The sequence below is a fragment of the Pristis pectinata genome, chromosome 44 (genome assembly GCF_009764475.1).
Source record: "Pristis pectinata isolate sPriPec2 chromosome 44, sPriPec2.1.pri, whole genome shotgun sequence".
Lineage (NCBI taxonomy): Eukaryota > Metazoa > Chordata > Chondrichthyes > Rhinopristiformes > Pristidae > Pristis > Pristis pectinata.
In genome coordinates, this window is record NC_067447.1 from 1,008,767 (window position 1) to 1,025,423 (window position 16,657).

General features: G+C 54.8%; 1 protein-coding gene across 1 annotated transcript in view; it reads left to right on the forward strand.

Moving 5' to 3' along the window:
* LOC127566653 (E3 ubiquitin-protein ligase ZFP91-like) overlaps positions 1-16,657 on the forward strand; it is a 46,275-nt gene that overhangs the window by 3,107 nt on the left and 26,511 nt on the right. The window contains 1 exon segment of the mRNA XM_052009168.1: positions 9,740-10,077. Coding sequence (XP_051865128.1) covers positions 9,740-10,077 — 338 coding nt within the window.

The window sequence follows — 16,657 nt, forward strand, 5'->3', positions numbered from 1 at the left end:
GAGGGAGAGAGGGTGGGGAGGTGGGTGAGGGAGGGTGGGGTGGTGGGTGGGTGAGGGAGGGGGGTTGGGAGGTGGGTGAGGAAGGGGGATGGGGAGGTGGGTGAGGGAGGGGGATGGGGAGGTGGGTGGTGGAAGGAGAGGGGTTGGGAGGGGGTGGTGGAGGGAGGGGGTTCGGGGTGGTGGGGAGTGAGGTAGTGAGGGAGGGGGTTGGATGGAGGGGGTTGGGGGAGGTGGTGGGGCAGGGAGGGGGTTGGGGGGAGTGAGGGAGAAGGGGAGGGGGGTGGGAGGGTGGTGGTGGTGAGGGGACAGTGGTGGGGAGGGTTGGAGAAGGGAAGGTGGTGGGGAGGGTGGGGTGGTGTGGCGAAGGGGTTGGTGGAGATCAGAGGGAGGTGGGGTGGGGAGGTGTTGTGGAAAGGGCAGAGCTGTGAGGTGGTTGGATGAGTTGGGGGGCTAGTTGGGGTTGGGGGAGAGCCAGTGGCAAAGCAGGGGGTTGCGGTGTGGGTAGGAGAGCGGAGGCGAAAGCCCAGGGTGCTGGGGTGGGGTTTGTACGAGATGGTGGCGAGTGAAGCGAGAAAGGGGAGAGGAGGGAGGGGGCTGGGAGAGGAGAGGTGTAGTGAGAGGGGAGGGAGTAGCAGATAAGGAGAGGGGAGATGAGAGGGGGCATGAAGGTAGGGGAGGAAGATGGGGAGAAGGGGACAAAAGGGGCTACGAGCTTGGAGGGAGGGACAAGGGGAGAGAGACAGAGGGTGTGGGTGGGGAGGAGGAAAACGAGGGGGGAAGGAGGGCTGAAAGAAAGTGAGAGGGGTGCGAGGAGTGGGGAGAGGGGGGGGTACCAGAGGGAGAGGGGAGGAGGGGCGAGGGAGAGGGGAGAAGGGGCGAGGGAGGGAGGGCCAGGAGGGAGGGTGGGAAGAGGGCAAGAAGGGAGGGAGCAGATGATGGAGGGAGGGCAATAGGGTGGTGGGAAGGAGGGGGAGGTGTGGGGGGATGGGGTGGGTGGAGGGAGGGTAAGGAGGGGGACTGTCCGGGGGAGTCTGAGCGTCTTTCTGTGTGTGTTTGGGTCTGGGTGCATGTGGTGGCACCTCAAGGTCAGCTGATCTCCAAGGTTAACACACACACACACACACACACACACCTGAACAGACAGACCCACCCAACCTGTCAATTGCCCCTCTGTGTCTGTCGAGCTGAGACCCCAGGACTACGTCCCCTCTCCCCTCTCCCCTCTCCCCTCTCCCCTCTCCCCTCTCCCCTCTCCCCTCTCCCCTCTCCCCTCTCCCCTCTCCCCTCTCCCCTCTCCCCTCTCCCCTCTCCCCTCTCCCCTCTCCCCTCTCCCCTCTCCCCTCTCCCCTCTCCCCTCTCCCCTTCTCTCTCTCTGCCTGTGTGTTTATCTCTCGTTCTCTTTCTTAAGGTATTTTATCAGTCACACATGCATTGAGACACACAGTTGAAATGCGTCTTTTTTGCGTGATTGAGGGTGTTTGGGGTTGGGGGGGGGTGGGGGGGGCAGCCTGCTAGTGTCGCCACGCTTCCGGCGCCAATGTAGCACGACCGCAACTTCCTAACCCGTACGCCTTTGGAATGTGGGAGGAAACCCACGGGGAGAACGTACAAACTCCTTACCGACAGCGGCGGGAATTGAACCCGGGTCGCTGGCGCTGTAATAGCGTTACGCTCCCCGCCATGCTACCATGTCGCCATCCTTCCTGTGTATCTGTCTCGCTCTCTTCCTGTGCCTATTGCTCACTTTCTTCCTGTCTACCTCTCTCTGATCCTGATGGGTTACATTGTGGCCTGGTACAGTATTGGTATTGGTTTATTATTGTCACTTGTACTGTTGTACAGTGAAAAATCTGTCTTACAAACTGATCGTACAGGTCAATTCATTGCACAGTGCAGTTACATTGAGTCAGTACAGAGTGTGTTGATGTAGTACAGGTAAGAACAATAACAGTGCAGAGTAAAGTGTCACAGCTACAGAGAAAGTGCAGTGCAATAAGGTGCAAGGTCACAACAAGGTAGATCATGAGGTCAGAGTCCATCTCATCGTATCAGAGAACTGTTCAATAGTCTTATCACAGTGGGGTAAAAGCTGTCCTTAAATCTGGTGGTACGTGCCCTCAGGGTCCTGTATCTTCTACCTGATGGAAGAGGAGAGAAGAGAGAATGTCCCTGGTGGGTGGCATCTTTCATTATGCTGGCTGCTTCACTGAGAGGTAAAGACAGAGTCCAAAGAGGGGAGGCTGGTGTCCGTGACGCGCTGGGCTGTGTCCACAACTCTCCGTGGTTTCTTGCGGTTCTGGGCAGAGCAGTTGCCGTACCAAGCCGTGATGCATCCAGATAGGATGCTTTCTATGGTGCATCGCGCAGGAATGCTGGAGGCTGCAGAGAGTCGTGGACAGAGCCCCGGTCCATCGCGGGCACAGCCCTCCCCACCACTGACAGCATCGACAGGAGGCACTGCCTCAACAAGGCGCCATCTGTCATCACGAATTCCCAGCCATCTGGGTCGTGCCATCTTCACTCCGCTCCCATCGGGCAGGAGGTACAGAAGCCTGAAGTCCCCACACCACCAGGTTCAGGAACAGCAGGTGTGAGGTGTTGCACTTTGGGAGTTCAGGAAAAATCTGGACTTAATGGCAGGACTGTCAACAGCATTGACGTGCAGAGGGATCTTTGTGTCCAAGCTCATAGCTTCCTGAAAGTGGCAGCGCAGGTGAACAGAGTGGTAAAGAAACAGTGTGGCATGTTTGCCTTCATTTCGAAGTGCATAAAACATGCGAGTCGGGAAGTCGTGATGCAGCTGTATTAAACTTCGGTCAGTATTGGTTTATTATTGTCACTTGTACCGAGGTACAGTGAAAAACTTGTCTTATAAACCAATCGTACAGGTCAATTCATTACACAGTGCAGTTACATTGAGTTAGTACAGAGTGCATTGATATAGTACAGGTAAAAACAATAACAGTGCAGAGTAAAGTGTCACAGCTACAGAGAAAGTGCAGTGCAATGAGGTGCAAGGTCACAACAAGGTAGATCGTGAGGTCAGAGTCCATCTCATTGTGCAAGGGAACCGTTCAATAGTCTTATCACAGTGGGGTAGAAGCTGTCCTTAAGTCTGGTGGGACGTGCCCTCAGGCTCCTGTATCTTCTACCCGATGGAAGAGGAGAGAAGAGAGAATGTCCCGGGTGGGTGGGGTCTTTGATTATGCCGGCTGCTACACCGAGACAACGAGAGGTAAAGACAAGAATCCAAGGAGGGGAGCACTGCGAGTATTGCGCACCCCATTGCCGGAAGGATGTGGAGAGAGAGGTGCGGGAGAAGTTCGCCAGGACGCTGCCTGGATTAGAGAGCACGTGCTATAAGGAGAGGTTGGACAGACTTGGGTTGTTCTCTCCGGAGCGGCGGAGGCTATGGGGAGACCTGAGAGAGGTTTATACAACTGAGAGGCAAAGATAGGAGTTGGCAGTCCGAGTGTGTTTCCCAGGGTAGAAATCTTAAATACTCGAGGGTGTGGCTTTAAGGTGAGAGCGGGAAAGTTTTTCTCGCACAGAGTGGTGGGTGCCTGGAATGCGCTGCCAGGAGTGGGGGTGGAGGCTGATATGATAAGTGGCTATTCATAGGCTTTTGCACAGAAACTTGAATATTGCAGGGAATGGTAAATTGGTTTATGATTGTTTCATGTGAAAAACTTTGTTTTACATGCCATCCATACAGATCATTTCATCACATCGGTACATTGTGGCAGTACAAGAGGATAAGCAGTAACCAAATGCAGAATAACGTGTTACAGTTACAGAGAAAGTGCAGTGCAGGCAGACAATAAGGTGCAAGGCCATAACGAGGTAGATTGTGAGGTCAAGAGTCTATCTTGTACCGGGGACCATTCAATAGTCTTACAACAGCGGGGTAGCTGTTCTTGAGCCTCGTGGTACGTGACCTCAGGATCCTGTATCTTCTGCCTGATAGGAGAGAAGAGAGAATGTCCCAGGGTGGGTGGGGGTCTCTGATTATGCTGGCTGCTTTACCGAGGCAGTGGGAAGTTTAGACAGGGTCAGCAGAGGGGAGGCTGGTTTCTGTGATGTGCTGGGCTGTGTCCACAACTCTGCGGTTTCTTTGTAGGGTCTGTGAGCTGCCTGGAAGTGCAGTGCAGGTGGACAATAAGGTGCAAGGGCCATGATGAGGGAGATTGTGAAGTGAAGAGTCCATCTTATCGTACTGGGGAACCATTCAGTTGTCTTAGAAGCTGTCCTTGAGCCTGGGGGGGACGTGCTTTCAGGCTTTTGTATCTTCTGCCCGATGGGAGGGGGGAGAAGAGGGAATACCCGGGGTGGGTTGGGGTCTTTGATTATGCTGGCTGCTTTATCGAGGCAGCGAGAGGTGTAGACAGAGGCCACGGAGCGCAAGCCGGTTTCCGTGACGGCGCTGGGCTGTGTCCACAACTCCCTGCGGTTTCTTGCGGTCCTGGGCAGAGCGGTTGCCGTCCCGAGCCGGAATGCATCCGGATAGGATGCTTGGAGAGGTACATGGGTTGGAAAGGTTTAGAGGGATTCATATTAAGGGATTGGTATATTTAAATTGGTTTATTATTCTCACATGTACTGAGGTACAGTGAAAACTCTGTTATGCATGCCATCCAACAGATCATTTCCTTACAACAGTGCATTGAGGTAGTACAAGGGAAAACAATAACAGAATGCAGAGTAAAGTGTCACAGCTACAGAGAGAGCGCAGTGCAGGCAGACAATAAGGTGTAAGGTCACAACAAGATTGTGAGATCAACAGTCCTCCTTGCTGTACTAGGGGGTCTAACAACAGGATAGAAGCTGTCCTTGAGCCTCGTGGTACGTTCTTTCAGGATGGGAGAGAGGAGAAGAGAGAATGTCCGGGGTGGGTGGAGTGTCTGATTATGTCGGCTGCTTTACCGGGGAAGCGGCAAGTGTAGACACAGTCCATGGAGGGGAGGCTGGTGTCCGTGACGAGCTGGGCTGCGTCCACAAATCTCTGCAGTTCCTTGCGGTCCCGGGCAGAGCAGTTGCCGTACCGAGCTGTGATGCATCTGGATAGGATGCTTTCTGTAGTGCATTTTGTAAAAAAAACATTGTGTCAAAGGGGACATACAAAATTTCTTTAGCCTCCTGAGGACGTAGAGGCGCTGGTGAGCTTTCTTGGCTGTGGCGTCTCTGTGATTGGATCAGGACAGGCTATTGGTGATGTTTACTCCCGGGAACTTGAAGCCCTCAACCCTCTCGACCTCAGCACTGTTGATTAGACAGGAGCGTGTACACCGCCCCCTCTTCCTGAAGTCAGTGACCAGCTCTTTTGTTTTGCTGACATTGAGGGAAAGGTTGTTGTCATGACACCATGTCACTGAGCTCTCTATCTCCTTCCTGTACTCTGACTCATCATTAATTTGAGATACAGCCCACTACGGTGGTATCATCTGCGATCTTGTCAATGGGAGTTTTCTGTTGATACCGCTGTAGTGGGCCAGATCTCTCTGCTCCCTCCCTGCACTGCCTTCTCTCTGCTCCCCAGCCAACTCCCCCCACCACCAAGAGAATCTGACCACGCTGTGGTGAGTGTGTGGGGAGTAGAGTAGGATGCTGAGGATAGAGCCTTGTGGGGCACCGGTGTTGAGAATAATCGTGCTGGAGGTATTGCTGCCTATCCTCACTGATAGCCGTCTGTTGGTCAGGAAGTCAAGGATCCATTTACAAAGGGAGATGTTGAGTCCCAGGTTTCGGAGTTCGGTGACAAGATTCCTTGGAATTGTAGTATTGAAGGCAGAGCTGTCACCTATAGATAGCCTGACCTGGGTATTTTTGCTGGCTTTCATTTTATTTTTTTTTTACTGGTTTTTGTATTTTTACTGGTAATTCATGTATTATGAGATTGTGAGAGGCATAGATGGTAGGGACACCCAGAATCTTTTTACCAAGGTCCAATACCGAAGGATGTGCATTTAAGGGGGGGGGGGGAGGTTGAAGAGAGGGTGTTGGGGGCCTGAAGCAGATTGCCAGGAGTGGTAGAAGCAGATCTGATGGTGGTGTTTGAGAAGCGTTTAGACAGATACAGGAATATGGAGGGATATGGATCATATTGGACAGTCAGAGACTTTTTTTCCCAGGGTGACAATGGCTAACACGAGGGGACATAATTTTAAGGTGATTGGAGGAAGGTATAAGGGGGATGTCAGGCGCAAGTTTTTTTTACACAGAGAGTGGTGGGTGTGTGGAACGCACTGCCGGCAGAGGTTGTGGGGGCAGATACATTAGGGACATTTAAGAGACTGTTAGATAGACACATGAATGATAGAGAAATGGAGGGTTATGTGGGAGGGAAGGGTTAGATAGATCTCAGAGCAGGATAAAATGCTGGCACAACATTGTGGGCTGAAGGACCTGTACAGTGCTGTAGTGTTCGATGTTCCAACAGTGCAGCACAGGATGTTGTAACCAAACTAAAACCGGTAATTAAGTGCCCAAGTAAACTTATCCCTTCTGCCTGCACAGTAGCCATCTCCCTCCATTCCTTGCACATCCGTCTGCCTATCAAAGCCTCTTCAACCCCTCCATCGTATCGGGCTCCACCCGCACCCCTGGCAGCACATTCCAGGCACTGGCCGCTCTCTGTATGTAAAATAAAACTAGCCCCGCACATTTCCTTTGAACTTTACCCTCTCTCATCTTAAATAGTGCCCTCTAGTATTAGACATTTCGACCCTGGGGGAGAAAGATACTGGCTGACTCCTCTATCTGTGCCTCTCGTCATCTTATGAACCTCTCCCCTCGGCCTCCGCCGCTCCGGGGAGAGCGACCCAAGTTTCGTCCAACCTCTGCCTGTAACTCCTGCCCTCGAATCCGGGCGGTGCCCCGGGGATCCTCTTACGCGCCCGGAACGGCGGGTGCTTGTCCCCGACCAAGGCTTTGCGCAGCTGCGATGTTGCTTCCCCACTCTTATCCTCGATAGCCTGACGGGGGAAGGCAAACACACTGCATGCCGCCTTTACTTGTCAGTCTGCTTGTGTGGCCACTTCCAGAGAGCTGTGGCCTTGGCGTTGTAGAACCAGAGAGCAGCACCGCACGGATGCAGGCCATTTGGCCCAACCAGTCCATGTTGTCCACCCAACTGGTCCCAACTCCCTGCATCATCCCTCCGGGGCTTCACTCCTCCATGTCCTAGATTCAGGACGGAGATGAGGAGAAACTGCTTTTCCCAGGGGGTGGTGAATGTAGAAGATCAGGTTATCGAAATGGCAGAAGATTGCGGCACGCTGTTGCGCACCGGGACTCGGGAGCGCTTGTGCGGGAATCGCAGAAGGTCGGTTTGCAGGTGCGACAGGTTATAAGCGTTGAACAGTGCAGCACAGAACAGGCCCTTCGGCCCACAACGTCGTGCCGACATAGCTAATCCCTCCGACCTACAGAATGTCCACATCCCTCCATTTCCCTCTCATGTGCCCCTCTTAAAAGCCCCCAATGAGTTTGCCTCCACCACCCTATAAGGCAATGCATTCCAGGCATCCACCACTTTCTCAGTAAAACAAAATGTACCGCTCTGATCTGTACTGAACCCATACCCTCTCACCTTAAATGCATGCCCTCTGGTATTGGATCACTCAATAATGGGGGAAAATATATTGCTTGTCCACCCTCATGATGTTATACACCTCCAACAGATCGCCGCTCTAGAGAAAAGAGCCCAAGTTTGTCCAGCCCCTCTCCTGATAGCACGTGCCCTCTAATCCAGGCAGCGTCCCTGGTAAACCCTCCTCTGCACCCTCTCCAAAGCCTCGACATCCTTCCCGTCATGAGGCGACCAGAATTGCACGCAATACTCTAAATGCGGTCAAACCCAAGTTCTGTACAGATGCATCATAATTTATTGACACCTGACAATACCTCGATTAATGAAAGCAAGCCTTCTTCACCACCCTGTCTACCTGTGTAGCCACTTTCAATGAGCCATGGACTTGCACCCTAAGGTGTCTCTGCTCTTCAACACTGGTTAAGGGTGTTGCCTTCAAGAGTGTACTGCCTCTTGACATCAGTCCTACCAAGGTGCAACACCTGACATTCATCCGGGACGCTGGCCTTCATTGCCGGAGGGATCGGATTTAAGAGCAGGGAGGTTATGCTGCAACTGTACAGGGTACTGGTGGGTCTGCAGCTGTAGTAACTGCCTGCGGTTCTGGTCTCCTTACTTGAGGAAAGATTGACTGGCTTTGGAGGCGGTGCAGAGGAGGTTCACCAGGTTGATTCCAGAGACGTGGGGGGTGGTTTAGCCTACGAGGAGAAGGGACACACTCTGATGCTGGAGGAACGCAGCAGGCCAGGCAGCATCCGTGGCAAAGAGCAGCCGGTCAACGTTTCGGGTCAGGACCCAGCAGGCGGTCGACGTTTGGGGTCAGGACTCCATGGATGCTGCCTGGCCTGCTGAGTTCCGCCAGCGTCATTGTGTTTTTCATCTAGATTCCAGCACCTGTTGTCCTTTCGTTTCTCTGGCCTGTGAGGAGAGATTGCCTGGGGCTGTACTTGCTGGAATTCAGAAGAATGACGGGGGATCTTAGAAACTTAAAACATCCTGAAAGGGATAAATAAAATAGAGGCATGAAAATTGTTTCCACTGGGGCAGGCACGGTAGCGTAGCAGTTATAGCAACGCTATTACAGCGCCAGCGACCCGGGTTCGATTCCCGCCATCTGCAAGGAGTTTGTATCTTCTTCCCCGTGTGTCTGCCTGGATTTCCTCCGGGTGCTTTACGGTTTCCTCCCACACTCCGAAGATGTACGAGTTAGGAAGTTGCAGGTGCGCTACATTGGCACTGGAAGCGCGGTGACACTTGCCGGGCTGCCCCCAGAACACACGACACAAAAAGATGCATTTCACGGTGTGTTTCCCTGTACGTGTGACTCATAAAGAAATCTTACCTTGTCGGTGAGACGAGAACTGGGGACGTAGCATCAAGATTCGGGGGAATAGATTTAGAACAGAGATGAGGAGAAAGTGGTGAATCTGCGGAATTCTCTGCCCAGGGAAGCAGTAGAGGCTCCCTCATTAAATATATTTCTGGTATTGGTTTATTATTGTCACTTGTGCTGAGGTGCAGTGAAAAACTTGTCTTGCACACTGATCGTACAGGTCAATTCATTACACAGTGCAGTCGCATTGAGTTAGTACAGAGTTCATTGAGGTAGTACAGGTAAAAACAATAACAGTACGGAGTAAAGTGTCACAGCTACAGAGAAAGTGCAGTGCAATAAGGTGCAAGGTCACAACAGGGTAGATCGTGAGGTCCTTGCACCTTATTGCACTGTACTTCCTCTGTAGCCGTGACACTTTACTCTGTACTGTTACTGCTTTTACCTGTACTACATCAATGCACTCTGTATTGAGTGCAGACTACATTTAAAGAAACAGTTAGATGTTTGCATGCCAGGGGAATGAACTGTGATTGGGGAAAAGGCAGGCAGTTGGAGCCGAATCCACAGCCAGATCAGCCATGATGTTATTGAATGGCGGGGCAGGCTCGATGGGCTGGATTGCCTCTCTCTGCTGCAGGCCAGTGCCGTTGAGGGTCCTGTTGTGACCTCTTCCAGTTCGGCGGAAGGGACGGGCAGGGCACAAGCGGGCCCTCTGAGTCCTGACCCACTGACGGACCGTCTCTCTCTCTCTCTCTCTCTCTCTCTCTCTCTCTCTCTCTCTCTCTCTCTCCCCCTCCCTCCCTCCCTCCGCGCAGTTCCCAGACAAGCAACGGATCCTGATCGTGGACGAGCAGGGCCAGCGGGTGGAGGAGGCCATGCTGTGCCGGGGGGTGGACTGGGAGGGTCCCGGGGCGGCCCCCTGGCCCCGGCCCGGCAGCTGGAGCCCCGAGCGGGCCGGCAGCCCCCGGGCCCGTGGCGACCGGCCGCCCAGGCCCCCGCGCGGGGCCTCCCGGGAGGTGGGGGCCGCCGCCCCGGCCCAGCGCCGGCGCAAGTCTGAGTACCCGCGCCGGAGGAGCTGCATCTCCTTCACCTACGGAGCCCCCGAAGCCGGTGGGCGGAGGCCGGAGGAGGGCGAGGAGTCGACCGAGAACAGGTGAGGAGGGATTTGTGGGGGGTGGGGGGGTGGCAGCAGGGTCCTGGGTGCACCGGGGACTCGTTCGGCAGACGGCGAGGGTCAGCGGGGAGAATCGGAATGAGCTTTGTTGTTGCTTGTCTTTTGTGGTTTATCTGTAATTTTCATGGTGCAAAGACGTGAGAATTACCACAGATTACAAAATAAACGGTTGAAAGACATGAAAATTACCACAGATTACAAAATAAACCAGTGCAAAAATAGAGAAGGGAATAACGAGGTGGGGTTCACGGACTGTACAGAAACCCGACGGCGGAGGGGAAGAAGAAGCTCCTGAGCCCCTCAAGTGTGGAAAGAGGGGAGTGGGGGAAGGGGGCAAAGTGTCGTGTGGGGTACGAGGTCAGAGGGCGAGGGGAGGAAGAGAGAGGCTCGGAGGAGCTCGAGGGCTGTGCAGGAGAGTGCACTCGTGATGAATCGGATTTACTATCGCTGACTTAAATGACGTGTGATCTGTCGTTCTGCGGCAGCCGTGCAGTGCAAAGACATCAAAATAAATTGATATAAATTACGAAAATGGGTAGTTCGGGGGGTAAAAAAGGAACAACAAGGCGGTGTTCAGGGGCTCACGGACCGTTCAGAGATCTGACGGTGGAGGGGGAGACGCTGTTTCCCTGAATCGTTGAGTGTGCGTCTTCAGGCTCCTGTACCTCCTCCCCGATGGGAGAAGCGGGCACGTCCCGGGATGGTGGGGGTCCTTATTGGTATTGGTTTATTATTGTCACTTCTACCAAGGTACAGTGGAAAAACTTGTCCTGCATATCGATCGTACAGATCAACTCATTACACAGTGCATTGAGGTAGTACAGGGTAAAACAATAACAGCATGCGGAATAAAGTGTCACAGTTACAGAGAAAGTGTAGCGCAGGTGGACAATAAGGTGCAAGGTCAAGACGAGGTAGATTGTGAGGTCAAGGGTCCGTCTTATCGTACTAGGGAACTGTTCAATTGTCTTATAACAGCGGGATAGAAGCTGTCCTGGAGCCTGGTGCGACGTGCTTTCAGGCTTTTGTATCTTCTGCCCGATGGAGAGAAGGGGAGAAGAGAGAATGTCCTGGGTGGGGTGGGGGTCTTTGATTATGCCGTCTGCTTTACCGAGGCAGCGGGAAGTATGGGCGGAGTCCACGGGAGGCAGGCTGGTTTTCGTGATGGGCTGAGCTGTGTCCACAACTCTCGGCGGTCTCTTGCACTCCCGGGCAGAGCAGTTGCCACATCAAGCTGTGATGCATCTGGATTGGATGCTTTATATGACACATCGATTAAAAGTTCGAGGGTATAAGCTATGAGGAAAGATTGGTTTATTGTCACATGTACTGAGATACAGTGACAAACTTGTCTTGCATACTGTTTATACAGATCAATTTATTTTACAGTGCATTGAGGTAGTGTAGGTTAACACAAGAACAGTGCAGAATAAAGTGTCACAGCTGCAGGGGAAGTGCAGTGCAGTGCAGGCAGACAATAAGGTGCAAAGCCATAACGAAGTAGTTTGTGAGGTCAAGAGTCCATGTTAGGGCACCTTTCTATAGTTTTATAACAGTGGGATAGAAGCTGTCCTTGAGCCTGGTGGTACGTGCTTTCAGGCTTTTGTATCTTCTGCCCGATGGGGAGAAGAGAGAATGTCCGGGGTGGGTGGGGTCTCTGATTATGCCGGCTGCTTTACCGAGGCAGCGGGAAGTGTAGGCAGAATCTGCGGAGGGGAGGCTGGTTTCCGTGATGTGCTGACGTGCAGGTGGCACACTTGGAAAGTAAGCAGCTGGCACTAAAATTGGTGTGGGGGACGGTGAAGAAGGTTGTCTAAGGTCACAACGGGATCTTCTATCAGTGGGCCAAGGAGTGGCATATAGAGTTTAATTCAGACCAATGCTACTTGGAGTATTGTGTTCGGTTCTGGTCGCCTCATTATAGGAAGGATGTGGAAGCTTTCGAGAGGGTGCAGAGGGGATTTACCAGGACGCTGCCCGGATTGGAGAGCACGTCTTATGAGGATAGGTCGAGCGAGCTGCTGCTTTTCTCTTTGGAGCAAAGGAGGATGAGAAGTGACATGATAGAGGTGTACAAGAGGCATAGATGGAGTGGACAGTCAGAGACTTTTTCCCCAGGGTGACAATGGTATTGGTTTATTATTGTCACTTGTACCAAGGTACAGTGAAAAACTTGTCTTGCATACCAATTGTACAAATCAATTCATTACACAGTGCAGTTACATTGAACTAGTACTGAGTGCATTGAAGTAGTACACGTAAAAACAATAACAGTACAGATTAGTGTCACAGCGACAGAGAAAGTGCAGTGCAGGTAGACGATAAGGTGCAAGGTCACCACAAGGTAGATCGTGAGGTCAGAGTCCATCTCATCGTATAACGGAACCATTCAATAATCTTATCACAGTGGGGTAGAAGCTGTCCTTAAGCCTGGTGGTACGTGCCCTCGGGCTCCTGTATGTTCTACCTGATGGAAGAAGGGAGAATGACCCTGGGCGGGTGGGGTCTTTGATTATGCTGGTTGCTTCGCCAAGGCAGCGAGAGTCCATGGAGGGGAGGCTGGTGTCCGTGAAGCGCTGGGCTGTGTCCACTACTCTCTGCAGATTCTTGCAGTCTCTGGCAGAGCAGTTGCCGTACCAAGCGGTGATGCATCCAGATAGGATGCTTTCTATGCTGCGTTGATAAAAGTTGGTGAGCGTCACGGGACGTACCGAATTTCTTTAGCTTCCTGATGAAGTAGAGGCGCTGGTGAGCTTTCTTGGCCGTGGTGTCTACGTGATTTGACCAGGACAGGCTATTGGTGGGTTTGAGTTACAAGGAGAGACTGGACAGGCTGGGACTTTTTCCCCAGAGTGAAGGAGGCTGAGGGGTGACCTTGGAGCTTTTATAAAAATGGCCGGTCCTCTCGGGGCCGGCACAGGACACTGGCTGCAGATAATAACTGGGCCCCTCCCGGGAGCACAGGGCGGCAGTGTTCCTGGGCTCAGCTGTGGTGGCAGAGGGGGACAAGGCTCCCTTGTTTGGCAGGGCAGTACAGTGGCTGAAATCCAGGGAGGGAGAGGGTGTCGGAGAGAGGGGAGAGGGAGGGACAAGGCTTCCTTGTTTGGTAGGGCTGGGCAGGGAGTCTCTGAAATCAGGGGAGGGAGAGAGGGGGACGGACAAGGCACCCTTGTCTGGTACAGCAGGGCAGTGAGTCGCTGAAACCCAGGGAGGGGGAGAGAGGGGGAGGGAGCCAGTAGGGGGAGAGAGAGGGAGAGGGGGAGGAGGGAGCCGGTGGAGGGGGAGAGGGGGAGGGAGGGAGCTGGTGCAGTGGGAGAGGGGGAGGAGGGAGCCGGTGGAGGGGGAGAGGGGAGGGAGGGAGCCGGTGCAGTGGGAGGGGGGGAGGAAGGAGCCGGTGGGAGGGGGAGGGAGGGAGCCGGTGCAGGGGGAGGCGGCGGGGGAGGGAGCCGGTGCAGGGGGAGAGGGGGAGGGAGGGAGCCGGTGCAGTGGGAGGGGGGGAGGAGGGAGCCAGTGGGAGGGGGAGAGGGGGAGGGAGGGAGCCGGTGCAGGGGGAGGCGGCGGGGGAGGGAGCCGGTGCAGGGGGAGAGGGGGAGGGAGGGAGCCGGTGCAGTGGGAGGTGGGGGAGGAGGGAGCCAGTGGAGGGGGAGGGAGGGAGCCGGTGCAGGGGGAGGCGGCGGGGGAGGGAGCCGGTGCAGGGGGAGAGGGGGAGGGAGGGAGCCGGTGCAGTGGGAGGTGGGGGAGGAGGGAGCCAGTGGAGGGGGAGGGAGGGAGCCCGTGCAGGGGGAGAGGGGGAGGGAGGGAGCGGGTGCAGGGGGAGAGGGGGAGGGAGGGAGCCCGTGCAGGGGGAGAGGGGGAGGGAGGGAGGGAGCGGGTGCAGGGGGAGAGGGGGAGGGAGGGAGCCCGTGCAGGGGGAGAGGGGGAGGGAGGGAGGGAGCGGGTGCAGGGGGAGAGGGGGAGGGAGGGAGGGAGCGGGTGCAGGGGGAGAGGGGGAGGGAGGGAGCGGGTGCAGGGGGAGAGGGGGAGGGAGGGAGCGGGTGCAGGGGGAGAGGGGGAGGGAGGGAGCTGGTGCAGGGGGAGAGGGGGAGGGAGGGAGCCGGTGGAGTGAGGGAGATGGGAGAGAGGGAGGGTGGAGGGAGAGAGTTGGGGGAGGGAGCCGGAGGGGAGAGGGAGGGAGCCGGAGGGGAGGGGGAGGGAGCCGGTGGGGAGAGGGAGGGGAGGGAGCTGGTGGGGAGAGAGGGGGACGGACCAGGCACCCTTGTTTGGTAGGGCAGGGCAGTGAGTCACCGAATCCCGGGGAGAGGGAGACAAGCAACCCTTGTTTGGTGGGGTGGGGCAGGGCAGTGAATCACTAAAACCCAGGGAGGGAGTGGTGTTGGAGAGAGAGGGACAAGACATCCTTGTTTGCTAGGTGGGATACTGAAAATCAGGGGTGTTGTGGGGGAGGTGTGGGGAGAGAGAGACGGTGTCAGAGAGGGGGTCGGAGAGAGGGGCAGGGTGTCAGAGAGGGAGTGAGAGGACATGGGAGAGAAAGGGAGAGAGAGAGAGAGAGAGAGAGGGTGTCAGAGGGAATAGAGGGGGATGAGAGGGCATCAGAGAAGGGGAGAGGTGGTATCGGGGGAGGGAGGGCATCGGAGAGACGGGGAGTGCCAGAGAATGGGGGACGAAGGGAGAGGGGGGTGTCAGAGGGGGGAGAGGCCTTGGGAGGGAGGGGGTCAGAGGGGGAGAGAGATAGAAAGGGGATCAAAAGGGAGAGGGGGGTGTCAGAGGGTAAACAGGTGTTGGGGGAAGGGGAGAGGTCAGAGGGCCAGGTCGGGGGGGGAGAGGGGGGTGAGGGGAAGGGGGTGAGAGGGGAAGGAAGAGAAGGGGGGTCAGGGGGAAGTTGAGTGAAGGGGGGTTGGGGGTAGGGGAGAGAAGGGGGGGTTCACGGGAAGGGGGGATCAGAGGAATGAGCCTGGTGTCAAGGGGGAAGGGAGAGAGGGAGAGAACGAGAGCGTCAGAGCGGGAGGGGTCGCGGGTGAGAAGACGCATCAGAGAGAAGGGGAGGTTGGCGCGGGATGGCGGGGCCTGGTTGGTGCCGGATAGCGAGGCTGTGGTCAGGACAAAGGAGGCGTACGTCAGGCGCCAGCAGTGGGACGAAGTGACTCCGTTGAGTACAAGAAATGCAGGAGCACGCGAGGAGTGAGATGTGCTCGTCGGGGCAGGAAGAGAAAGACGAAACAGATAAACGAGAGGCTGAAGAACTGGCGCAGGCGGGGGGGCCAGGGTCTCAGCTTCCATCACAACCTCTTCCGGGGCAGGGGTGACCTGTACATGAGGGACGGGTTACACCTCAACTGGAGGGGAACCAGTATCCTGGCCGGGAGGTTCGCTGGTGCTACTCGGGAGGGTTTAAACTAGTTTGGCAAGGGGGATGGGAACCAGAGCACCGGGTCAGAAAGCAGAGGGATTGAGAGGAAGGTGGCGGGCAGGGCCAGTAAATGTGTAAGGCAGGACAGGTAGTAGACACAATGGGGCGGATGGGTTGAAGTGTGTGTATTTTAATGCTGGGAGTATTAATGGTAAAGCTGATGAACTTAGAGCATGGATCAGTCCATAGAACTCTGCTGTTGCGGACATTACAGAGACCTGGTCGAGAGAGGGACGGGACTGGATGCTTTGTGTTCCAGGGTTTCGATGTTTTAGGAAAGAGAGGGAGGTAAAAGGGTTGGTGGGGGTGTGGTGGGTGGAATTGTACTACCATTGAGGGACAATAGCACAACTTGCACACAGAGGGGACGTAATGGAGGGCTCATCCACTGAGTTCACATGGGCAGAACTCAAAAATAAGAAAGGTACTGATGGGATTATACTACAGAACCCCCCCCCAACTAGCCACTGGAACATTGAGGAACAGATATGCAGGCTAATAAGGGAAAGGCTTAAGAACAACAGGGTTGTTGTCACGGGTGACTTCAACTTCCCCACTATTAGACTGGGTCCTCCTTAAGTGCAGGAGGTTGAGACGGGGAAAAGTTTGTTCGGTGCGTCCCGGAGGGTTTCTCAAAAGTGTGTTTGCGGGTAGCACAAAGGTCGGCGTCGTGGATCGTGTGGAAGGTTGCCGAATGGTACGGAGGCGTATCAGCCAGTTGCAGATATGGGCAGAGAAATGGCAGGTAGAGTTTAATCCGGGCAAGTGTGAGATGTTTCAGTTTGTGGGATCAGGTAGGAAGGGACAGGACACTAATGGTAAGACCCTTAGCGGTGTTGATGTACGGAGGGATCTTAGGGTCCAAGTCCATAGCTTCCTGAAAGTGGCTACACAGTTTGACAGGGTGGTAAAGAAGGCATACTGCACACTTGCCTTTAATAGTCGAGGCATTGTTCAAGAGTCGGGAAGTTACGCTGCAGCTTCATAAACCTCAGGTCAGGCCGCATCTGGAGTATTGCGTTCAATTCCGGTCACCCCAATCACAGGAAGGGTGCGGAGGCTTTGGAGAGGGTGCAGAAGAGGTTCACCAGGATGCTGCCTGGATTAGAGGACATGTGCGCTAAGGAAAGGTTGGGTTGTTCTCTCTGGAGC